Source organism: Callithrix jacchus, chromosome 6 (assembly GCF_049354715.1).
Source record: "Callithrix jacchus isolate 240 chromosome 6, calJac240_pri, whole genome shotgun sequence".
Classification (NCBI taxonomy): Eukaryota; Metazoa; Chordata; class Mammalia; order Primates; family Cebidae; genus Callithrix; species Callithrix jacchus.
The window spans coordinates 8,296,599-8,323,171 of record NC_133507.1 but is presented as its reverse complement, the minus strand read 5'-3'; the positions used below and the strand labels follow the sequence as shown (position 1 = coordinate 8,323,171).

Sequence of the window (26,573 nt, the reverse complement as noted above, 5' to 3'; positions counted from 1 at the left end):
GTTAACATGTCAGTTATTTTAAATATTTTAAAACATGGACATTCCAAATCAATTACCTATACAGAATTATATGCAAGATTATTATGTACTTTAAACGACTCTGATTTTACCTGAAGTGCATATTTTTCACAAGTTGGCCCCACAGGGATGACCATTACCTGACGAGGAGATAGCCAGAAAGGCCTGAAAAATACATAAAATATGTAGTTTCAAAGACTAACAATGGCTACTTATTACATGATTTTCAAATAACCAAAGATTCTTTTAAAGACTTCACAAGAGGGCAGTTTCAGTAGAGCAGCATGGAAGAAAACCAAATTATATTAAAGTCTGAAGGCAGCAAAGTAAAAGAAGAATTTTGGAATTTTGATAGCACAAGTGTGGGGAGAATCACATCCTTGTAGAACTCCCTGCTCACTATACCAGAGTGGGTCTATGTGACCATAAATTAGTGCAAAAGTGTTGGCACGTCATTTCTGAGACTAGTTCATAAAAGACTGCAGCTCCCATCTCTGCAAAGGGCTGACCATGCACTTACCATATGACCCAGCAATTGCACTCCTGGACACTTGTACCAGAGAAATGAAAGTGTATGTTCACACATAATCCTGCACACTAATGTCCAGAGCAGCTTTATTTATAATAGCCCCAAACTGGAACAGAAAAAAAAAAAAGGAACCAACTAATTGATCTCAACATGGATGATGGATGGCTCTCAAGGGAATTCCACTGAGTGAAAAAAAAGCTGACCTCAAAAGTTTGTGTACTGTGTAAATGTTTATGTAATATTCTTTACATGACAAAATGATGGAGCTGGAGAACAGGTCCATGGTTGTCAGATAAGGACGGGAATGGGATGGTTTGAGTGTGGGGAAAGAGGGGTAGGAGGGAGCCTTACAAGTGATAGAACTGTCCTGTGCCTTGACTGGTGGTCTTACACAGTCTGTCCATGTGACACAATTTTATACAGCTAAATATACATACCCACAAATAAGTGCATGTGAGGCTGGTGAAATCTGAACAAGGCTGGTGGACAGTCTCGGTGTCTAGCTCTTGGTTGTGATACTGTATCGAGTTTTGCAAGGTGTTACCACTGGGGAAAACTGGGTAAAGAGTGTGCTGGACCTCTCTATATAACTTTTTTTTTTTTTTGAGGCGGAGTCTCACTCTGTCACCCAGTCTGAAGTGCAATGGCGCGATCTCAGCTCACTGCAACCTCACCTCCCAGGTTCAAGTGATTCTCCTGCCTCAGCCTCCCGAGTAGCTGGGATTACAGGCACTGCCACCACACCCACCTAATTTTTGTATTTTCAATAGAGACGGGGTTTCACCATGTTGGCTGGACCGGTCTCAAACTCCTGACCTCAGGTGATCCACCCGCCTCAGCCTTCCAAAGTGCTGGGATTACAGGCATGAGTCACCACGCCTGGACTCTGTATAGCTTCTTAAAACAACAAGTAAACCTACAATTATTTCAAAATATAATTTTTCTAAAAAAATTAAAATGGCACAGTAGGTATAAGCAATGTCTGATGTGGGACATGTTTGCCTTTTCCCTTAATCTGAAGGCGAAAGGACATATGAGGGCGATTTCAGACAGCACTTTATAAATGTGCATATATATATATACTTGTTTTCAAATAACAAACACAAAATAATACATGATAAATGGTAAAACACAGAAATACAGGGTATATAATGGAAAGCACATGTCTCCTTTTGAGCTCTGTCGTCACCCCATCCCCAGCCCTACTTCCCCAAAGGAACCACATTTTAGCCATCTTTATTTTTGGCTCTGGGGAGATTTCCCCACAAGCCTGACCACTTTCTGGAGTGTGGATGTATGAGGTACAGGGACAATACCTCAGTCTCTGCGACAAAGGGAGGCACACTCAGTGCACTGGCCCCAACCACCTCCTGTCTGCCTCTCCATCTCCTATTTCACTAGTCCCCCTTTTTTTTTTAAACCACTTTCACTGTTACTATTCTAATGCAAGACACCATCATCTCTCACCTATGGTAAATGATTTAAAACCAACTGGAAAGAAAGAAAAACAAGCTAACTCATCCTTAGGTAGCATACACATATTCATATCCATACTTTTGGCTTATCTGTAACTTCAATAGCTTAGAAACTCCATGACATCTAAGTGTATTTTTCTATGATCACAAAATATCAGGAATATACACAGACTCTCTAGCTACCCAGGACTTCTGGAAGATAATTTGTTTAGGAAACTTCCTACCTTATGTTTTCTGCTCAAAAATGTGCTTCCCCAGCCTCCATGGACATGAATGCTAGTATGCATGGGTGTGATCTAGGTTCTGCTAATATACAAACAGAGCACTCGGACTTAAGACAGAGTGGAGAAGGAGGCACCACATGGAATCCATTCTGGCAAGGAAGGGTAATGCAGAGACATGGAGCTTTTGGAGGAGCTGGTTGCAGGGACACTAGCAGTAGCATCCAGGGCCCGGTGTCTACAGTAGGAGCTGCAGGGACTGTGCCCAGCAATAGCAGCAGTGGGGGCAGTAGTTTCTGAAAAGAGAACTAAACTGCATGAGCAGATCCTCAGCCAATTTCTAAAAATGGAATGGAAGGTAGAAATGTCACAAGTGGTTGCTGGTTGGCAGCATTTCCACAGGCTAGGACACATCACCACAAGATGCTGTCTGCCAGCTGGTGCCATAACTGCTAGAAAAGTCACTTGCTTCTGAGTGTGTGGTGATAGTAGTGAATCCCATAATGTCAGTGCAATGCTTTATTTGCTATAAAATCTTTTTCATTGTCAGAAGCACTACTGTGTTTCTGGCAGCACATAAGTACATATTTAGTGCTGCTGGCAGAAGCATGGCAGCAAAGAAGAGCAAAGCAAAATCCATAGTGGGTCTCTCTTCAGTGAGAGATCATGGTTAATCACTACTGATGGCGAGCTGAATCCTCAGAAGAGATGTAGCCAGATGGAACTTAGCGAAGCAAGGTCCATGTTGTTGAGCCCATGCACATCCACCAGTGGCCACTTTGCCCATGAGCCACTGACCAACTACCAGGGGAAAAAAAGAAGCTGATTTTCACGGAATGGGTCCTCTTCTATTGGAATATTGAAAAATTCCTCAACAGTGGGGGCCTTTTGGTGGCAATACCGCCTCTGTTGGCCCATTCTGAGTGATCATCCACATTTCTGTTTCCCAAATCTATGTAATTTAGTTTCCAATCTAACTACTTCTAAATCTCTGACCTTGTGTCCAAAACAGTAACTAGAGCACATGCATCCATGTAACCACACCGCTGCCATTCTTCCTTCCAAGCTTTTGGACAAGATGCACCACTCAAAATTCTGCCGTTTAGGACACTTCCCTTCCCCACTGTCATCCTAAATGCGCTGTGCTGCTGAGCCTTCTTCTTTGAGTTTGTGCCATTTATCAATCAGGTTTACCCGTTCTCCTCCTCAGAGCTTGTAGGGAACCCCAAAGGCAAACAATATGGGTTGAAGGAGGGATGGCTGGAGGGGAGAGGCAGTACCTAGGAGTGTGAGTAACATGTTTTTGAGACAGCAACTAGATCTCTGAAGGGCTTGAATATAGGTAAAAAGGTAACTTTAATTCTTCTGAATCCCGCAAAAGGTAAATGGCACAGTTTTATGCCACTCTGCCTTAGTTTTTGTTTTCTCATCTGGCAGATGGAACAAGAACTCTTTATTCGCTGTTTGGATACTTGCTAACTGTAAGGCAGGAAATGCCCTTTCTTTTGTTACTACTTTTATCTTTTACACATGATTTTTTAAGAATAGAAATATTTTTAAAAAGGAATAAAAAGTAAATTAATAAAAATTAAAAAGAATTATAGGCATATAGCTTTTCTTTTCCATATCACTTACCATTTTCCCCCATAGTTTTCTGAAAGAATGGCTATCATTCTTTCCACTGATCCCAAAATGGCTCGATGAATGATCACAGGTCTCTTCTTATCATCCCCATCCTTACTAAAAAATGAAAATTATACATTTAAGTCTTTTCCTAATAATAATAACAATATTCTAGCCTTATATTTAATTTTGAGAATAGATTTAGATTAGTGGTTTTGGATACCTCTCCATTAACCTTATTTATTCTGTGACGTCTTGTTTTCTCACTGCTTTCTTTGCTAACCTTTTTTCTTTTCTTTTTAAAACTTTTTATTAGGGAACACTGAAAGATATACAGAAGTAGAGAGGACAGTATAATGAACTTCCACACACCCTCTCTCAGCTTCACAAAGTGTCAATTCACAGCCAATCTCATCTGATCCAAATGTACCCCCATTCTTGCCACTATCTCCCACATTATAATCTTCATTTTTAAAGTGTTCCTGATATGTGTTCTCAAAGTCCACTAGTCAAATTCCCTAAAACCGTCATGAGGTATACCTTACAGTTAATGATTCCCTCTTCCCCTTAGGGAAAAAAAAGAAAAAAGTAAACAATGACTTAATTGTAAGCCACTTCAAGATCTCTGCACAAGTTTCTCTGAAAGATAAATTTCACATTATTGCAACAAATGTAGCATGTGACACTTACAAAGTTCTTTAGAGAAATTTTTATCTAAAAATTATGCCAGCTAGCTACTACCAAAATAAAATAAATTTAACAAATTAATAAAACAAACAAATACAAACAGAGAAACTCATTAATTAAACCTACTTCAAATGAGTTACAACTGAATATCACCACTGCCAACCATGTCTGCCAAGAGCCATTATAGAATAACTGCAGGCAAAACCTCTGTCTAGACCCTATAGGAGGCTTTGGGGCGGGGTGGGCAGTTTGAGTCCATTCCTAAGCAGGTATATGAAGAAATTCATCCCACAAACTGAAACCAGTATGAAATATTCCCGAATGTTACATCATGTTGTTTTTGTGTGGGGAAGGAAGAGAAGCAGGCTGATCCTTTCACAGAGGCTGGGTATCCAAAATTTCTGTCCTATCATTTGTTTTAATCATGTCTTCTAGCCTTAAGAAGAGCAAATAGTGACATAAACTGTGCTTACACATCTATGCTATCAGAAACACTGGGATGAATGCCAAATTCCCCCACAATAACCCCATTGGATTTGGTTATATTCGATTAACAGATAAATTTGAGAACTAATAACTTCACAATGTCAATTCTTCTCATTCCAAAGTGTGGTATGAATGTTCATTCAAATAACTTTTTTATGATCTCTGAGAAAGTTTATAGTGTATGCTTATAAATAACATCTGTAGTCATGTGTCGCCTAATGACATTTCGGTCACCAATAGTGGTGCCATGAATTATAAAGAAGCTGAAAAAGTCTTATCATCTAGTGATGTGTGTTACAAGCACCTACGGTATTCAGCACAGTAACATTCTGTACACATTTGTAGCTAGGAGCAGTACACTATCCCATACAGCCTAAGCGTGTAGTAGCCTGTATCATCTAGGTTTGTGTAAGTACACTCTGTGATGTTCAAATAATGAAACTGCCTAACGACACATTTCTCAAAACACTTCCCTGTCGTGACTATATTTATGGATATGCATGACTATAATTACATTTATTAAGTTTATTCCTATTTTCTATTTTGTTGTTGCTGTTGTTTCTGAAATGTTTTTTTCCATTGCATTTCCCAGCAATTTATTGCTAATATTATGAAGGCAAATTGATTTCTACCTTCCTTTTTTATCAGTTCCCATTTTCTCCATTTGATTCTGTTGGATTTCTCTACATTTTAAGATCTATGAATAATAATTTAATCTTTCTTTCATATATTTGTAATCCAGAATAATTTTGAGTAACAATACAAATAGCAGTCATATTCATCTTCTTCCAACTGTGTTGAGATGTTATTGGTTTTCTGATAAAGGCTCTTTATCATGATAAGGAAATTTCTGTTCATTTCACAGGAATGAATGTTGACTTTTATCTGATGCCTTTCTGCATGCTGAATGTAATGAATGACAAGAGCATACTCTCATCCACCCTTGCTTTTTTAGGGAAAAGCCCTTCATCACAGTGATGACTTTGATGCTTCTGTCTTTCCTCTCATACATAAGCCTGAGCAATTCACATCAGTTCTTCCTCCGAAATACACTCCTAGTATCCCTGCTTTGTTCATCTTTATGCCACTTGGCTCCAACCGTCATGGTTACTTACCTGGTCTGCAATCCACTCCTTCTGTCTTTGCTTGCTGACTCACCATTTGCCAGACAACACCTATGATGGCTGGCTGGGCTGATTTGTCTCTCCTGTGCATCTTTCTTAAATGATTAGTTTCACTTGCATTCTGATGGCCGGCCCTAAGCAACTTTGTTGTAGGACTGATCCTGAAGGTTTGACTTTCTTACTAATAGTTCTGACCCTTGCTCCTCCAAAAGGGAGAGATTAGACTTTTCAGTCATACTAACTCCACTGTACCAATCAGGCAAAAAGTTAGGGGTCAACTCCCAGAAGCTTTTCCATTTTGGTGCATGGTATGACCTATGGGACTTGGCCACTGGGTGGCAAACACATAGAACATATCTGAATATCACTACAGTAAGGCTTCAATAACTGAACTGACACTGAAGCTCAGCCCACAATAGTGGGTTGGGAATTTCCACCTGAACCTAACCAGGCAGATTCACTCCCAAAACAAGACAGTCTCCTTAGGATTTAAACAAGACACAGCATCTCATAATATTCAAAATGTTCAGGATACAATCCTAAATTATTTAGTATATGAATCATTAGGAAAATTCTCAATTTGTGAGAAAAAAGACAAACAAGAGTCCAACAGCAAGAAAACACAAATAATGGAATTACCAAAGGCTAGAAAGCAGCCATTATAACTGCACCCCAAGAAGCAGGGCGAACACACCTGGAGTGACCAGAAAGACTAAAGTCTCAGTAAGAAATATAAACTATGAACAATAGAGACTGTGGGACTGAAAACTACAATCACAGAAATTTCTACAAAGCCATTAGATGGATTCAGTAGCAATGGAGATGGTAAAGAGTTGGTGAACTTGAAGATGAGTAAATAGAATGCATCCAATCTGAAAGATATACAAAGGAAGACTGAAGGAAACATAAACAGCCTCGGAAACTGGAAAAACACCCAAAGGTCTAATATTCAGGTCACCTGAGTCCCAGAATGAGGGGAGATAGAGTACAAAAGAAATATGGAAAAACAATGGCTGAACACTAGCTAACTTCCGCAAACGAATAACTTACAGATTCAAGAAGTTCAAACCCTCACGACATAAACTTGAGTTAGTCCACAGTCAGACACATCTCAATCATGTAACACAAAAAGGAAAATTGACTCAAATTACGAAATATTTCTCATTAGAAATCTTAAAAACCAGAAGGATGCATAAAAATATTTTTTATGTTTTTACTTTGCAAGAAAATAAATTATACAACTTAAATAAAATCCCAAAACTAAGCAGTTCATCAAAATATTTCAGCCTACAGCCTACAGAGACTGCTACCATTTAAAACTGTACAGCGTTATCATCTCAGTGTGTAGTGGCACACATGCAAATAAAATAGACCACATGAGGACAGACTTACAACTCAGAAACTCAAATCTGTTCAACATTCTAAACAACATACAGGAAAGCTCCATGTAAATGAAAGAATCAATAAGGTAGTATCTCAGGCATTTACATTAAAACAAAAATCGGCTTAAGACAGCAAATCTTTCTGTAAAACTAGCATATCTTCCACCCAGATTGAAGTTTTCATTCAGCAATGTTCTTAAAACATTCAGTAAGCCATGCTGCAAACAGATATGCTGTCATCTAGGCTTTGTGGTTCTACTTCTAGAACACAGGCAGGGTAGATTTAGCATAATCCCTGAGGGTTCTAAGATCTTCTGAATGGTAAATGAGCATTGGTTTCAACTCAAAGTTACCAGCTGCATTAGCTCCTAACAAGAGGGTAAGCCTGTCCTTTGAAGTTCTGAAGCCAGTCACTGACTTGTCCTCTCTAGCTACGAAAGTCCTAGATGGCATCTTCTTCCAACAGAAGGCTGTTTCATGTATACTGAAAATCCATTGTTTAGTGTAGCCATCTTCATCACTGATCTTAGCTAGATCTTCTGGATAACTTGCTGCAGCTTCCACGTCAGCACTTGTCGCTTCACCTCTCATTTTATGTCATGGAGATGGCATTCATTCATTCATTCATTCATTCATTGAAATGGAGTTTCACTCTTGTTGCCCAGGCTGGAGTACAATGGCGTGATCTTGACTCACTGCAACCTCTGCCTCCCAGGCTCACCAGATTCTCCTGTCTCAGCCACCCACGTAGCTGGGATTACAGACATCCACCACATGCCCAGCTAATTTTTTTTTGCTGTATTTTTGAATTTTTAGTAGAGATGGTTTCACCAACCATATGGGGTTGGCCAGGCTGGTCTCAAACTCCTGACCGCAGGTGGTCCACCTGCCTTGGCCTTCCAAAGTGTTGGGACTACCGTCATGAGCCACCGTACCTGGCCCTGGAGATGGCTCCTTTAACTTCATGAACCAAGCTTTGCTAGTTTCAAACTTTGCTTCTGCAGCTTCTTTACCTCTCTCAGTCTTCATAGATTTGAAAAGTTAGGGCTTTGCTTTGGATTAGTCTTTGGCTTCAGGGAAGCTTTCCCCACATCAACAAGAAGGCTATTTCACTTCCTTATCATGTGTGTTCACTGGAGTAGCACTTTTTTTTCTTGAGACTAAGTCTCACTCTGTCACCCAGGCTGGAGTACAGTGGCGCGATCTCGGCTCATTGCAACCTCCACCTCCCGGGTTCAAGCGATTCTCTGCCTCAGCTTCCCAAGTAGTTGGGATTACAGGTGCCTGCCACCACACCCGGCTCATTTTTTTGTGTGTAATTTTTAGTAGAGATGGGGTTTCACCATCTTGGCCAGGCTGGTCTTGAACTCCTGACCTCATGATTCACCCCCCTCAGCCTCTCAAAGTGCTGGGATTACAGGTGTGAACCACAGCACCCAGCCTGGAGAAGCACTTTTAATGTCCTTCAAGAGCTTTTCCTTTGCATTCACAACTTGGGTAACTGGTGCAAGAGGCTGAGCTTCTGGCCTGTCTGGGCTTTCAACAGTCCTTCCTCACTAAGCTTAATCATTTCTAGCTTTTAAGGTGAGAGGCTTATGACACTTCTTTACACTTGAATATTTACAGGCTATTGTAGGGTTATTAATTAGTCTAATTTCAATGTTATTGTGTCTCAGGGAATAGGGAAGGCTGAGAAGAGGGAGAGAAATTAGGGAGTGGCCAGTGGAACAGTCAGAACACACAACATTTATCAGTAAAGTGCACTGTTTTAAATTGGCACAGTTCACGGTGCCTCACAACAATTACATCACTGATCACCGTAACAGATACAATAATAATGAAAAAGCTTGAAATACTGCAAGAATTACCTAAATGTGACACAAAGACATGAAGTAAGCCCATGCTGTTGGAAAAATGGCACTGACAGACTTGCTCGACACAGAGTTGACACAAACCTTCAGTTTATAAAAAATGCAACACCTGCCAAGTGCTATACAGTGAAGCGCAATAAAACGAGGTGTGCGTGTGTATACACAGCCGTGCACTGCAAAACAGTGTTCTGGCCAACAGAGAGCACATATATGACAGTGCTCTAAGAAGAGTATAATGGAGCTGCTGGGCGCAGTGGCTCACCCCTGTAATCTCAGCACTTTGGGAGGTCGAGGCAGGTGGATCAAGATATCAGGAGTTTAAGACCAGCCTGGTCAACATGGTGAAACCCCATCTCTACTAAAAATAACAAAATTAGCCAGGTGTGGTGGTACGCACCTGTAGTCCCAGCTACTCAGGAGACGGAGGCGGAGATTGAACCTGGGAGGCAGAGGTTGTAGGGAGCCGAGACCATGCCATTGCACTCCCGCCTGGGTGACAGACTGAGACTCCATCTCAAAAAATAAAAGAAGAGTATAATGAAGCTAAAAAATTCCCCATTATTCAGGTGGCATGGCTGTCTACATAGAAAATCCCGAGAATTCTACCAAAGAAAAAAAAAATTCCCAGAACCAGAAAGTAAGTTCAGTAAAGTCTCAGGATACAGGATTACAGGATCAACATTTTAAAATCTGCTGTATTTCCTGATACTGGCAATGAACATGTGGATGTGAAGATTAAGAATATGAAACCACTTACAGTCATTCAAACACCTACATCTATTTCTGCATCTAACAAGATAGGCATAGGACAGGACTTCTATGCTGAAGGAAGGTCATATATTAAAATACTTAACGTAGTTAAGATGTCAGTTCTATCCAAACTGATCTCTAGGTTTAACAGAATTCCAATAAAAATTCCCACCAGAATTTTTTGTAGACTCTATTAACAGCCAAACAATTAGAATAGCCAGCCAAAGCACTTCTGACATAAAAGAATAAAGGATCCACATTACCTAATTTTAAGACTTCCTATAAAGTTACAGTATTCAAGACAGCGCAGTACTGATAAAGGGATAATCAGTGGTCCCACCAAACAGAATTGATAATCTAGAAACAGACCCACATATATATGTCCAACTAATTACTGACCGAGATACAAAGGCAAGTCAATGGTGAAAGAATGGCCTTTTCAACTGATGTGAGAAGAATTAGACATTTGGATGTACACAATGAATCCTGACCTAAACATCACATCTTACACAAACAATTAAATCAGATCTTAGAACTAGAAAACTTTTAATATAAAACATAGAAGAAAATCTTCATAACCTGTGCTTAAGCAGAGTTTATAGATGTGATGCTAAAGCATGATCTATAAAAGAAAAGAATTGAGAAATTAAACTTTATTGAAATTAAGAACTCAGAATAAATGGGAAACTAAAAAATGAAAAAGCAAGCTATAGACCAGGGTTAAATATCTGCAAATCATATATCCCTCCAAGGGCTTATATCTAGAATATATAAAGAATTCTTAAAACTTTCACTCAATTAAAAATGAGCAAAAAGACTCTGGCAGACATTTAACGAAAGAGGATAAATGAACAGCAAATAAGCACATGAAAAGATGTTAACGTCATTAGCCGCTAAAGAAATACAAAATCAAAACATAATGAAATGCTATTACACACCTATTAGAATGGCTTAACAAACAAAACTTGACAATACCAAGTACTGACAAGGATGTGGAACATCTGGAACTCTACACATTGCAGGTAAGAATGCAAAATGGTGCAGCTACTCTGGAAAACAGTTTGGCAATTTCTACAAAGTTAAAGGATCCAGTTATCATATGACCAATTCCCAGGTTACCCTAAAGAAATGAAAACTTCTATTCACACAAAAACCTACCACTAATACCTACAGCAGCTCTACTCATAATCATCAAAAACGGGAAGCAACCCAAATATGCTTAAATGAGACTGGGTCCACAATGGCGCACTGGTCAGTGATAAAAAAGAACAAACTATGGATACATGCAAAAGCATGCATGAATCTCCACAACACTGTGCTACAGGAAAGAAGCCAGTCTCAGAAGGTTCTATACTGCATGACTCCATTTACATGACATTCTGGTACGGGCAAAACTATGCTGATGGGGAACGCATTCGTGGTGGCCAGGGGTTAGGAGGAGGAGGAGTGTGTGACTACAAAGGAGCAGCACAAGAGAATGACGGAATCATAACCATCACCTGTACACACACACACTCAGACAGTTAATTTTACTGCATGTTCTTTTTTTTTTTTAAAGAAGTTGTTGGTTTACAGTGATAAAATTGCCTTTTTTCCTCTGCTTTTTCAAGAAAACATCTCATCCTTAAGACACAGACCCAATGCCAGCATTTTGTGAAGTCTTCCCCTCTGACCCGGGAGAGTCGGCAGCCTGGATCATGTTTTCATGGGACTCTGTTCTTATCTCTACTCTCACGTCTACCTATCCTTCCTCCTCCTACCAGACCAGAAAATTCAAGTTGATTCCCAACTGGATTATGAGCAGGTAAACAAATATATGTTGAGCTTATAGCACATATACTAGACACTCGCTAATGTTTATTTTTGTATTGCTAATACTCAAATGACAAAAAATTAGAATATTAGTACTATAGTATTGATCACATTCAGTCACTTACCTAACATATGTGAGATTGAATCTAATAGGCAGTTGGAAGTCCAGCTGAATTGTAGCACACTGATGGTATCTGCCAATAGCATCCTTGATTTTTATGTCAATCTATAAATTAAATAATATTTGCTTAGAGAGTATTTATTTTTCTTTTACATTTTAGTTTTTGGAAGCATATTCTACTTACTTTAGGGCCATAAAATGCTCCATCTCCTGGGTTCATTTTCCATGGTTCTCCAAATTCCATCAAGCTATTCTGCAGTTGCTTTTTTAAAAGAAGAAAAAAGATACAATTATATATTGCCTCTTTATTTGACATACAGCTCATAAAAGTTACTATAACTCTTAATTATCTATGTTAGTTCAACACATATTCATTGAGCATCTTTTACATTCAATAAACTATTGAGCAGAGACTATACAGAGATGATTAGGGTGGTACCAGCTCTCAAGAAAAATCAAAATTTCAACTGGGAAGAAAAGATCATTTATAATTTGTTCCAGTGAATTCCAGGTAATCATTGAGTAGTGAATGCTTTGGCCCTCCTCCCAACACAACCCTGTGCCCTACAAACCAACCAGCTTCTGCCTCCTGGTGACAGTTCCGAGACCCATTCTCCTTGTAGGTGGGGCCTCCACACATGAAAGCAGGAAAGCCTTGATCTCATTCCCTCTTCCACTCTTGAGTGTGGGTGTTAGAAGGCCAAGACGGCAGGCCTTGCCACTTCTTTTTTGCTTTTCCTTCACCTCTGCACATGTCTGGGAGGGTTAGAATTTACAGGGGTGTGGGTGCATGAGTCTCCACTTTTGTCTTCAGCCTAACCCACTACATGCTTTCAACTTAGCTTGCAGTGAAGATGTTCCACATTGAAGGTGAGGGTGCAAGTTGTGTATTAATGAAAAATTTCCCTGAGTCTTCCAGTATTCCGGTGAATCCAGCTTCCCTGAGAAGCACCTGGGCATCCTAAGTCCTTGGCCAAAGTACTGGCAAAACACCAGCTAAACTCCCGTTATCACCCCCAACATACTGGTGCCTATGAGAGGCCAGACTTTTGGGAGCGACATGCCTCATGGGGAAATCAAAGCAGTGGCAGTCTTAGGGCTAAAGCTGCCATCATGAAGAAAGCTGATGCCTGGAGTCCTGACAGCCTTTCCCAGAACCTCAGTCAGGATCTGATCTTGAGAGAGAAAGAGATTTAATTCCTGGGATCCCAAGAGTGTCCTGCATAGGCCTGACCCTAAGAAGCAGCTTCTTTTCTACTTAGGACCAGAGAAAGTCACCCCCTTGGAGACACTTCTGGGCCTGGAGGCCATACTCCCCTGTTCCACTCTGTTTCTGAGAGTAGAAGGAACAGTTACTTGTTTTCAAGACAAATGAGGCCCTCCTACAGCAGATACCAAGTGATGGGAAGAATTCTGGGGACTGCAAGGAGCTAAAAAGCCAAGGAAAGGCCAAGTTTTGGAGAAGAGTATAAAGCAAGGGTCACTGTTGCTCCCTGGGCCTTGGAGGACATGGAATAGGAGGGCACAGCAGGAGCTGCCAGGGCTGAGAGAGCACTGGATTAATGCGAGGTCTGTCTCTTTCAAACCATTTCAGACACTTCTGAAGACAAAATATTTAAATGCTTATCTCAGTGATTTCTGGGCCAGGGGTAGTTATTTGAGGCAAGTGCTCCAAAAGTGGAAGCAGGCCCATCCCTTAGCGGGACAGCTACACCTCTGGGTTGACCTCAGGCTTGGCTGCTAAACTATTTACCCCCATCAGTTAAACAAAAAAAAAAAAGAGCAAAAATGCTGGGACTTCCAGTGCATCCTCCCCATGCCAGGCCCACACCTGGTCCATCCCTTTTTCAGCTCTCTACACCCCTCCAAGTTTCAAATGAATGGAGTAATGATAATGATGCCAACACCTAACATCTACTGGGCACTTACATGTACCTGGCACTATGCCTAACACTCCATGAGAATTACTTCACTGTAGTTCCCCATACCCTTAGGACGTAGGTGTTATCACTACATCCACCACCACCACCACTGTCATCATCATCATCATCATCATCACCATGTCATGCTTGATCCTGATGCTTAGAGAGCATTCTATAATTTACTCATGGAGATGAAGTTCTTTCAGACTTTAAAGTCTGGAGAAAAATGGCTCCAGAGCTGAGTTCTGTGTCCTCATTCCTCTTCCTGCTTCCATGTGGCTAGCAGGTAAACTGAGTCTGCATCCTTCCCGGGGTAGATAGGCTATCTCATTTGTCCTTCTTCCTCCATGCAGTGGATGTGGAAGAAGAGCTTAGGATGGGCATGGGGCAGTGGGGAGAAGAAGGCCCTATTTAGAGGTGAAGGCTAAACTGCTTCTGTGCAGCCTCTGCTCGGCTTCTGTTTCTATTAATCATGTAAAAATAATTATTACACTATTAGTCCAGTGCTTCTCTGGACTTATTTCTTATAATGTGTGTTCAGCTCCCATGAGTATAGCATCCCCCTTATCTGTGGTTTCATTTTTCTCAGTTTCAGTTACCCCAGTGGACTGTGGTCTTAAAGTATTAAATGGAAAATTCCAGAAATAAACAACTCATTGTTTTAAGTCATGCACTGCTCTGAGCAGCAGGATAGAGCACCATCCTACTCCATCCTACCTGGGATGGGATTTGTCCTTTTGTCCAGAGTCTCCACACTGGATGCACCGCCCCCTGCAGTTAGTCACTTAGACGCTGTCATGCTTATCAAATATGCAGCATCACAGTGCTTATGTTCAAGTAACCCTTATTTTCCTTAACCATGGCCTCAAAGCACAAGAGTTGTGATGCTAGCAATTTGGATATGCCAGAGTGGAGCCACAAAATGCTTCCTTTAAGTGAAAACGAGAAAGTTATCCATTTAATCAGGAAAAAAAAATCCTATGCTGAAGTTGCTAAGAGCTATGGTTAAAAAAAAATCTTCTATCCATTGGGTAAGTTGTGAATTAGTGAAGAAGGAAAAAGCAAATCATGCTCGTTTTGCTGTTGCACCTCACAATGCAAGCTCCAGCCACAGTGCATGAAAAGTACTTAGTCAAGAAATGGCATTAAATTTGTAAGTTGAAGGCATGAACAGAAACATGTCCTGTTTGCCATCTATTTGGTACCATCTAGGGTTTCAGGAATCCACTTGGATTCTTATTCCCCATAGATAAATGGGGACTATTGTATTCCAAGAAGAGAACTAACAGGCAGAGCTGGGTGTCTGGCCATGTCACCATCCTCATTTTTAATAAAAGCGAACACAGGAGACACACTATATCCTTTGCGCTTAATCAGAAAAAAAGAAAGCAACATGATGAGCTCCTTATCTTGGTTTTGGAAAGCTTAGCTGTAACGTCTTAGTGTGGGTGTCTCCAGACAGACACAGGGCAGGGCACAACAGGACGTGGCTGTGACAGGGACTCCAGCATCAAGTATGCACATCTCCGTCTAGACCATGCAGCCCCCGGGCCCCACAGTCAGACTAAGATGACTCAACAGGCAATGGTTTAAAATAAACTACACAATCCAAGCGGCACAGCAAATAAGAGGATTTCTTTAAAAACCTGGGCCAGTTGTTAGTGACCAGCACTGAAAGAGTATCAATACAAGCCAGATATAAACTTAAAGTGTGACACAAATGTAAGGTATTATTATCACTTTTACAAAGAAAATGAGATAACCACATTCTACAACTTATAAATTTATCCCATGATTTCCAATTTCAAAATTTGTTACCAATTATCGCATCCTCCTGCAAAGGTGTTTTCCACATGACTAAATCGAAGAGGAAGCACAAAGTACGTCTCTCACCTTCTCAGCCTCATTCCACATCTCAATCTCTCCTAGGAAGTTTTCAGGCCTTGTTGACAGGTTTAATTGAAAGGAGAAGCCAAATGTTGAGTAAACAGACTGTAAAAACTGCAAACATCCCTTTATTTCTTCTTCAATCTGAAATCAAAGCAAATGAAACATTCAAATAGAACACCAAATTAAATTCATTTATGTTTTAAAAACTAAAACTCTTCATGTCAGATAGAAATAAAGTGTGTTTTTAATGGAGAGCAGTTGATGACCCTGTTTTGGTTGTTAACCAATCCTGAGCTGAACCTTCATTTGAGCGGTAGGCAGGTGGGGACCGGCAGTGGCTCCAGGCCAGTACAGGGAATGGAGCAGGAGTAGGGGAGGGACCTGTACTGTGAAAAGGCAGCAGCATGCAGAGGAGAGCAGCAAGGAGGGGCCACCCAGAGAAAGTGAGACCCAGCTAGAGCAGGGGATAAGCAAGCACTCTGCATGGAGGTAGCTCAGGAGCTCTGTGAGCAGAGGACACACTGAGTTGAAGTCTCAGCGGAAAGATAAGCAGACTAAGTCAGGGGGCTGCATATGATGGGATAAAGGGCAGAGGGGCAGTGTGGTAGGTGAGCAGGCTAGAGGCAGGCAGGCGCCAGAAAAAATTAAGTGCTTCCAAAACCAGGAGAATGTATGGACTTTTTAGCCTGAGACCAACAGGGAGGCAATGAAGGGTTTTTGTTTTGTTTATAAGCAGGGAACTAACATGACCCAATGTGTTCTTTCACAGTATGAGGAAAGAATTTGTAAGATTAGAAGAGAGCCCCAACGAGAAGCTGGAGGAGTCATTTAGGAGCAAGATGACAGTGGCTTAAACCTGAGAGTAGATGCTGAAATGCAGGCAATTTGATGGATTTGAGACATCAAGTCTTTCATTCATTAAATGTGATGGCTATTTTTTTGTTTTGTTTTTTGAGACCATCTTGCTCTGTCTCCCAGGCTGGAATGCACTGGTGCAATCTCAGCTCATTCCAGCCTTTGCCTCCTGGGTTCAAGCAATTCTCATGCCTCAGCCTCCCGAGTAGCTGGAACTACAGGTGCTCACCACCATGCTTGGCTAATTTTTGTATTTTTTTAGTAGAGATGGGGTTTCACCATGTTGGCCAGGCTGGTCTCAAACTCTTGGCCTCAAGTGTCCCACCTGCATCAGCCTCCCAAAGTGCTGGGCTTATAGGTGTGAGCCATCACACCCGGCCTTGTTTTATTATTAAGTTCCTGGGTACATGTGCAGGATGTGCAGGTTTGTTACACAGGTATTCGTGTGCCATGGTGGTTTGCTGCACCTATCAACCCATCACCTAGGTATTTAAGGCCAGCATGAGTTAGTTATTTATCCTGACCCTCTCCATCCCCGCACTTTCCTCTGACAGGCCCCCGTGTGTATTGTTCCCCTCCCTGTATCCATGTGTTCTCATTGTTCAGCTCCCACTTATAAGTGAGAACATACAAATTTGGTTTTCTTTTCTGTATAAGTTTGCTGAGGATAATGCCTTGTGATGGCTACTTTTAAGTGTCAACTCGACTGAGCTAGGAGATGCCAGACAGCTGGCCGCCCTTAAAACATTTATTTCTGGGAATGTCTGTGGGGGTATTTGTGGACGAGATGAGCCTCTGAAACAGTGGAATGGGTAAAGAAGTTCTACCCTCACCAATGTGGGTGGACCTCATCCAATCTGTTGAGGGTAGGAATAGAAGTCAAAAGCAGGAAGGGCAAAATCTCTTTTTTTGAATTGGGACCGTTATTTTCTCCTGTTCTCAGACATTGAGCTCCTGGTTCTCAGGCCCACTAACTCTGGGACTTACACCAGCTCCCTCCCCTGCTCACCCCACTGCGGCCTTCAGCCTCAGACAGGGAGTAATACCATCAGCATTCCTAGTTCTCCAGCTTATAACTGGCATATCACGGGACTTCTCGGCCTCCAAAATCAAGTGAGTCAATTCCTGTAATAAATTTCCTCATATATCTATATATCCTACTATCTCTATTTCTCTGGAGAATACTTATCCAAAGTATTATCATATGTTTTGAGACGCTATTATAATTATTGTTTCTTATTTGCAATTTCCAAGGGTTCATTGTTATGAAATGCATATACAATTGATTTTTACATACTGATATTCCATACAATTTTCTAAATTCATCTTACTTCTTTCTATTAGCTTTTTGTAGATTCCATCTAATCTCTACATAGATGATGTCATTTAGAAGAGTTCATTCTTTCCAATCTAGAGGTTTTTCATTTTCTCTTTCTTAACTTACTGCATCAGAAAGAACTTCCAGTACAATGATCAGAGAAGTAATGACAGAGTCCTTACCTAGTTCCTGATCTTAAGGGCAAAGCATTGAGACTTTCACTATTAAGTATGATGTTAGCTGTACGTTTTTCATAGAGGTCTTTTTATCAGGTTAAGAAAGTTCCCTCCCTTCCTAGTTTTGAGAGTTTTTATGAGATATAGATGTAGAATTTTGCCAAATACTTTTTCTTCTATCTACTAAGAAGATCATATTTTTTTTTCTTTTTGTTTGTTTTCTTTTTTAGTTTGTGAAAGTGGGAAATTACAATGATTCATTTTCTAATGTTAAATTAACTTTTCATTCCTGGGATTTAGTCCATTTCATTAAGATCTATGATCCTTCTTTTAAAAATTACTAGATTTGACTTACCAAAATGTTTAAATTTTTTGACTTTATGTTCATGAGAGATGTTGTTCACTAGCTTTCTTTTCATTTCTTTGTCTTACTTTTCTATCAGAGCAATATTTGCTTCATCGGCTTCACGAGGTGATAAGGATTTCCTCCTCTTCAATGTTCTGGATGAGTATCTCTAGTTTGGTATTTCTTCTTCAATGTTTGGTAGAATTCACCAGTAAAGCCATCCTGGCCTGGAGTTTTCTGTATGAGAAGGTTTTTAACTATCAATTTGATTTCTGTAGTAGACACAGGGCTATTCAGATTATCTACTTCTTCTTGAGTAAAGTTTAATAGCTTGTGTCTTGAAACGATTTATCCATTTTATCTAAGCTGTCGAATGTATTAGCATAAAGTTATTCAGAAAACTGCCTTATCCTTTTAATAGCTACGGAATCTGTAATAATGACATCTGTCTCATTCTTGACATTTTTTATTTGTGTCTTCTCTTTTTTCCTCATCAGTCTGACTAAAGGTTTATCAATTTTATTGATCTTCTCAGAGGACCAGCTTTAGTTTCATTCCTATTCTCTATTTTCTTTTTCTGTTTCAATGATTTCTGCTCTGTTCTTTCTTGTTTTCTTTCCTTTGCTCATACTGCATTGGGTGTGATTTGTTCTTCTTCTCTCTTAAGTAAAAGCTAAGTCATTGATCTTCTTTTCTAATGAAGGCACTCAGTGCAAAACACCCCTCCAAATACCACTTAAATGGCATCCCACAAACTTTAATCCATGTGTTTTTATTTTCATTTGTTACATAAATTTTTCAAAATTTCCTTTGGATTTTGTGTTATTGATTTCTATTTCAATTCTATTGTGGTCAGTTAGGTTTAGGGTTAAACATTAGGGTTAAAACATTAGGGCTATGCCGGGCGCAGTGGCTCATGCCTGTAATCCCAGCACTTTGGGAGGCTGAGGCAGGAGGATCACGAGGTCAAGAGATCGAGACCATTCTGGCCATGGTGAAACCCCATCTCTACTAAAAATGCAAAAATTAGCCAGGTGTGGTGGTGCGCGCCTGTGGTCCCAGCTACTCGGGAGGCTGAGGCAGAAGAATCGCTTGAACCCAGGCGGAGGTTGCAGTGAGCCGAGATTGCGCCACTGCACTCCAGCCTGGCGACAGAGTAAGACTCCGTCTCAAAAAAAAAAACCAAAAAACAAACATTAGGGTTAATTAAAACATTTTTAAAATTAAATCCCTTTTAATTTATTGAGACTTGTTTTATGGCCCAGAATATGGTCTATCCTAGCAAATATTCTACAAGCAGTTTCAAAGAACAAACATTCTGACCCTTGGGTAGTTCATAAGCATGATGACTCGGTGTACACACATGTGTAAGATGTGCACCCTCATACCTTGGTACAACATAGGCACATTACCCATTCAACATAAAGCCAAAATAAGAAAAACCAAAGAATGTGTATTCTGCTGTTTTTCTATAAACATCAATTATGTCAAATTGTTTGACAGTAACCCTTTGCATGGCAATTTTAACTTGAATTAACAGAAAAACTTGAAAAAGTAAATTTTAAGTTCTAGGCAATATTGAAAAACAAAACATCCAGAATTCCAGAATTCCACCAAATCCCTTAAAATACTATACTTAATGGAATTTAGGTTAATAAAATCACTGAAGGAAGCCAAAGAAAAAGTAATACATTTCATGTGAAGAGATTATTAATCTATTGACCTAATTTAGAGAATCACAGCAGGCTAGAACTGAATGAGATCTCAGAGACTAGACCAAACATCTATGTTTCAGTAACTCTGAAAGAATACAAGATGTGTTCGGGGCATCACACTGAATTTGTGACCACCACGCTTCACTCTGTTATTGTTTACCTGCTCCACTGTGCAAAAGATGTGAGCATCATCCTGCTGGAAGCGCCTCACTCTGGTCAAGCCGCTGAGAGTCCCTGACAGTTCATTTCTATGCAGAACTCCAAAATCAGCAAATCTAATAGGCATTTCTCTCCAAGATCGTGGACGATGGGCAAACATTAGACTAGAAAAGATGTAGTAGCACACAGCTTTTACATAGCACAGAAAAGATTAAATAATTATCTGAATATAAAGAAATTACAATTAAGCCTCAAGATCCGTAAACTCCTTATTCTAGTTCTTATTCACCAGGTTAAAAAAAATTTCTTCCATGAATTAGTGAACCTTGCATTTACATCACTGCAGCACTCTGGGAAAGAAGCTTGTCTATTATCTTCTTCCGGAAATGCTGTTCCCTGCCCTCAACCACACAGTGAATCACCATTCACTGCTTATGATTCATTTCAAAGGATACTTCTTGAATGAAGCCCTCCCAGACATTTCCCTACGCAGAGCTAGGCAGCTTCTCCTCAGGCTCCTAGAACACCTTGAACATGCCGCCATTACAGCACTGGCCTTTTTCTGATTGCCTACATGCATGGCCCTGCCCACTCTGCTCATGAGCTCTATGAGGGAATGGATTGTGTCTTATCACCTCCGAGCTTCTAGCTCCAAGTGCACGAAACACTCAACTAATGCTCCCTATTGAATGAAAGACTTCTCTCCTGCTGAAAGCACTCCTGGCTCCCATATCCCATTACCTCTAAGCCACAGTGGTCTTGCTTCCTTATTCTGAGGTGTGAAATGACAAACTTAAATTCTCTACTTTCATTATAGCTGAAGTCTGAGGCCATAATTTTTAAAAATGGGTTGAAAAAAATGAGTTAAGAAATTATTAGTACTTTTTTTTTTTAAAGATGGGGTTTCACCATGATGGCCAGGCTGGTCTTGAACTCCTGACCTCAGGTGATCCACCCACCTCGGCCTCCCAGAGTGCTGGGATTACAGGCGTGAGCCACTGCACCCAGCCAAGAAATTATTAACAGAAGTGTTTTACAATGCAAAGCAATAACGTAGCTTCTACCTTCTATTTAAAAAGCGATGGTATAGAATGTTTATATACCAGTATTCCTAAAATTAAAGTTACATATATTTTTTATATGACATCATCATAAAGTTAAATTTCTTCTCATCTTCACTTAAAAGGGCAAAGAGCTTTCTTCAGTATTCAGATATCGGTTTTATTACCTTCCACATAAATTTACTTGAAACCATGTATGTTGATAATACAAAAACTACGATTGTTGGGATTTTTTTTTTGGTGGACAATTATGCCTATTCAGTTTCAATTGTAAAATATGTTTGTCTTTCAAGGTTGAATTTGTATACCAACTTTATGATAATTACCGTCTTTCATAGAATCAAAGACAGCATTGATTATTAAATGTACCTTTATTTTATGTTCTACTAAGAAAGAAAATAACCTATTAATTAAATTATGATATAATACTACAATGCCACCAACTGTAATGTGCATTTCAACTTCAGAAATGTTGAAATGTGGAAGAAAAATGGTATCTTGGAATCAATGAAATCCAGAAAGCCATTGATTATAACCCCATTGATCTTGTTACAATCCACCCAAACAGTATGAAAGAACTAAATATTCTGCAAGTTGAACAGCTGAAGTGCATTACTATTAGAAAGACAAACATTATAAAACCTACAAAATTGACACATAACATCATCCAAAAAATGCAGTGGTTACCCAGCTAACATTCCATACCTGTCAAAGATCAAATATATTTTCAGAAGTAAGTTCATTCTCCAGAATGAAACAACTTTGTACAAATTAGTAATCACCACTCTTCAGATTAAAGGGATTCTTTCATTCTACTCCACAAAGCAAAATAATATTAAAAGCTAATTGTGATGAAGTATGCTATGTGCTCTCACGAAAAGATCTGCTTCACTTTTAATACTCACCAGTGCCCTGGACAATTCATGGGTTTGAGGGCAAAAGTGTCCTTTTCAATCTCAAAGGTAAACATGTTCTCGCTGTAATGCTGCCAGTGGCCTGAGGCTTCCCAGAGTTTACTGTTGTACATATTGGGAGACAGCACCTCCGTGAAGTCACGTTTGTGATATTCCTCCTTCAAGAAACACACATTCAATGTTAAAATCTGCTAGGGCAGATCACAATTTCATGCAAAGTAACACTATGAGAAAATATTTTAAACTTGGGCTCACGTCCTATATTAATTCATGATTAATGTACCCTCAGTTTTAGGTGTGGTGGTTTCTGGATCTCAGCATAATTTGTATTAAGTATTTATTTTATAGCATATAATATTATATAGTATGTAATGTTTTACTTCTTTGAAAATTAGTAATTGAAATACAAAATATATAGAAACTCACTGTAACTACAAACTCCAAGTCCTTCTAGATAAAATGTTTTTTCCTATTAAGAGGCAGAAAAAAATTTATAATTTAGTAAGTCTGAATATCGTGTTCCATGTTATAATTTTGATTTATTTAGTTTTAGTTTGAAACAGAAGGAAGAATTTTATGGTATAACACCTTGAGTAGCTGATATCTATTAAGTCATGAGCTGGCTTCTCTCCCTCCCTACCTATTAACGGCTTCCTTAATTGAATCTCTGAAGACAGAAGAAGAGAGTTTTTTCCAACCAAAGTTTTAATTTTATTTAAACTTCTTAAAAAAAAATTAGGTGATCGTTGTTGGGTAAATATTTTATGTGCACTTTCCCAAAATGCATATTCTGCTGTTGTTTTATAAATGTCAATTAGGTCAAATTGTTTTGACAGTAATTAATAGGGACCCTTTGCATGACAATTTTAGTTTGGATGAACACAAAAACCTCCATAAGTAAGAATTCTAAGAATCCTTAGATTCTCAACATTTGTAAATCACTCAATGGACATCTAGCACAAATCTAGAATGCCATACTTTCAGCAAGTTTTAAAAATTGTTTTTACACTTTAAAAAACATAAAACATAACATTTTAAGATTACTACAACTGAAAGGTTTTCTGAAAGGAATGTTATCTGATACTCTTCAGCAGGGCATCTTGGCAGTCCATGGTAGACAGCTTGGGTCTCAGCCATTCAGTGAGCTGCTGTACCCACCCTTTGTTTTTACTAACTTAGAAAACGTTAACAGGTCCGGTGTGGTGGCTTATGCTTGTAATCCCAGCACTCTGGGAGGCCAAAGTGGGCAGATCACCTGAGGTCAGGAGTTTGAGACCAGCCTGGTCAACATGGTGAAACTTCATCTCTACTAAAAATACAAAGATTAGCCAGGTGTCATGGTGTACATGTAATCCCAGCTACTCGGGAGGCTGAAGCAGGAGAATCACTTGAACCCAGAAGGTGGAGGTTGCAGTGAGCCAAGATCATGCCATTGCACTCCAGTCTGGGCAAGAGAGCTAGACCCCATCTCAAAAAAAGAAAAGAAAAACATTTTACAAAATGATGTCATTAAGAACAACAGTGATTATTGGCTATTTCAGGTGGTTCCATATATTCAGATCAGCAAGGTCCTAGAAATTAAGGGTAAGTGTGTGGGTGGGGGTGGGGGCAAGGTGTGTGTTTGCTTTTACTAAAGACTACTTTTAAAGTCTAGCTCAGGAGATACTGCTCAATGCATTTTTAATTCACTCTGAATACAATAATGTTAGGAATGTATGTTTCATTGAGATGTTTAGAAATGATTTTAAACTATCCCTGAAATGGACTGAATGTTTGTCTCCCCCAAAATTGTGATATTGATACCTTAACCCCAAGGTGATGGTATTAGGAAGTAGGGCATAAGGGTAGAGCCCTCATGAATGGGATTAGTGACCTTATCAAAGGATTCCCAGAAAGCTTTGTGGGCCTTTCTGCAATCTGAGGTTAAAAAAAGTCAGCAGTCTGCAACCTGGAAGAGGGCCCTCACCAGAACCCAACCATGCTGGGACCCTAAATCTTAAGACTTCCTGCTTCTAGAACTGTGAGAAATACCCTTCTGTTGTTTATAGGCTACCCAGTCTATGGTACTTTGTTATAGCAGCCCAAACTAACTAATACAATCCCTATGAGATAAAGTGTCAAGAACTACTACATTTTTACATATATATATATAGAAGATATCTACACATAGAACATTATGCTGCTATAGCTTTCCATATTATAATATACATATTGTTTTGTCTTTCTCTCACATACAGAGAGAGAAAACAACTGGGAAAATGTTACCAATTGATGAATCCAGATGAAGGAAATATGGATGTTCATTGTACTGTATTTTAGTTTTTCTGTATATCTGAACTTTTCAAGAGAAAAAGTTGGGTAGTAAAATATGTCTAATGCCATTTCATTAATTTCTTTCTCTAAAGAGTAAAGAAAGCCAAGGCTGGGAAAGAGTAAACTCTCAGTGACTGAGCAGTTCACAGCTCAGTCCAGTCTCCTGAAGAAATCCAGAAAGCTTATTTGGAACATTAAAAATCATATTTCATCCCTGAAGTAATAGTTCAGGTTATTGAAGGAGCTGAATCCCTACCCACACCTAGTGATCTAGCCACTTGAAAACATCTAAATAGCATCTAAGAATCAGTGTCATAAAATTGTTTTCAAGAAATTTGTCCTCTTAAAAAATAAAGTAATTCCACATAAACAGCTCCTTTCCAAACCCCCATTAAAATAAGAGTAAAGAAAGTTTTTAAAAGAACATAAATCTACCAGAACAAAGAGAAAAGGAGAGAAGATGAATGCTATAATAATTTAGAATCTGGAAAGTACGTAAACAAGTATTAATTGCCTCAGAAGACCTAGGAAAGCCAAAACTAAGTTGGCAGTAGGAGAAATCCAGAAGCAAGCTGCTTTAGCTGGGTATAGATTTCTAGGCTTCGCATTTCTAAGGCATTGTTTCTGTCTTCTGTTTTTCAGTGTTTCCACTGAAAATTTCAATGCCGTTTTGATACGCAGTCCTATGTCTGTGCCTTTTTACTCTCTGGAAACATTTAGGAGAGTTTCTTTATCCTTGGAGTTTTGGAATCTTTCAATAATGTGTTTTGGTGCCCAAAGGATGTTTTCACTAAAAACCAAGACATGCTTGGGAGTTGAGATTGTCCCTTGCCCATTATGGCCTCCCTTTGCTATAGAAATGATAGGCAGAAAAAGACTAACTACTCTTGATCCCAATTACTGGGAGAAGGACTTACTACCCTTGATCCCAATTACTGGGAGAAGTTGTACTGCTTACAGCCGAGTAAGGAGGGCTACGTCTGAAACTCACTCAATGAGAAGTCTTAGATACCCACACATCTAACAATAATAGTCAGTGGGAAACCCTGAAACCCAATAAAGAAAGCATTACTGAAAACTTGGATCCTTAGGACAGATTTGGGCCATCCACTGTTACTGGTTTAATTGTATTCTCCAAATAAGATATTCTGAAGTCCTAACTCCTAATACTTCAGAATGTGTCCTTATTTGGAAGTAGGGTCTTTATAATCATATTAAAATGAGATCATTAGGGTAGATCCTAATATAATATGGCTGGTCTCTTTATAAAAAGGAGAAATCTGGATGCAGAGACAGATGCATACAGGGGAAGACAATGTGAAGACACACAAGGAGAACACAGAGGCTGGGAATGATGCTTCAATGAGCCAAGGAACGAAGATGATTGGCAACCAGCAATAGCTAGGAGAAGGCAAGGAAGGATTCTCCCACAGGTTTTAGAGAGAACATAGCCTCAACACCTTGATTTTACACTTCTGGTCTCCAAAACTGGGAGATAATAAATTTCTCTTGTTTTAAGTCACCTAGTTTATGGTATTTTATTATAATACCCTGGGAAACTAATGCACCCACCAAATAAAACACTGCCCATCTAGGGTGCTGGCAGGATAAGGGGAACATGGAATGAGTGATGGAAAAAGAAGGCTCTGATGTATCACCTTGGCCCTAGTGTCCATCTACAGAGTCTGGGGGTGAAACAACTACATTTAGTTATGTCTTTTCCTTGCATTCTTACATGAAGGGCACTCACGGTGGCCAATGTCACAATTTAGATTTAGGTGAAATTGAAATGACATCACCACATG

General features: G+C 39.6%; 1 protein-coding gene, 1 long non-coding RNA gene and 1 other non-coding gene across 4 annotated transcripts in view; 2 read left to right on the top strand and 1 right to left on the bottom strand.

The window, feature by feature from the left end:
• The window catches only part of TARS3 (threonyl-tRNA synthetase 3), a 59,463-nt gene that overhangs the window by 2,903 nt on the left and 29,987 nt on the right, over positions 1 to 26,573 (bottom strand). Inside the window, exons 11-18 of one of the 2 annotated variants that reach the window (XM_054257191.2) lie at positions 22,447 to 22,613; positions 20,482 to 20,644; positions 15,915 to 16,052; positions 12,676 to 12,855; positions 12,284 to 12,361; positions 12,104 to 12,204; positions 3,879 to 3,983; positions 111 to 183 (exon numbers count right to left, since the gene is read on the bottom strand). In XM_054257191.2, the coding sequence (XP_054113166.2) occupies positions 111 to 183; positions 3,879 to 3,983; positions 12,104 to 12,204; positions 12,284 to 12,361; positions 12,676 to 12,855; positions 15,915 to 16,052; positions 20,482 to 20,644; positions 22,447 to 22,613 (1,005 nt within the window). The remainder of the gene's footprint in view (positions 1 to 110; positions 184 to 3,878; positions 3,984 to 12,103; positions 12,205 to 12,283; positions 12,362 to 12,675; positions 12,856 to 15,914; positions 16,053 to 20,481; positions 20,645 to 22,446; positions 22,614 to 26,573) is intronic. The other variant, XM_035303677.3, reaches the window with a different exon arrangement.
• On the top strand, positions 7,852 to 26,378 carry LOC128932309 (uncharacterized). The gene is made up of 3 exons (XR_008481970.2): positions 7,852 to 7,924; positions 11,777 to 11,970; positions 26,042 to 26,378. It is a non-coding gene; the product is annotated as an uncharacterized LOC128932309 (long non-coding RNA).
• Positions 19,928 to 20,028, top strand: LOC118155182 (small nucleolar RNA U13). The gene has a single exon (XR_004745398.1). It is a non-coding gene; the product is annotated as a small nucleolar RNA U13 (small nucleolar RNA).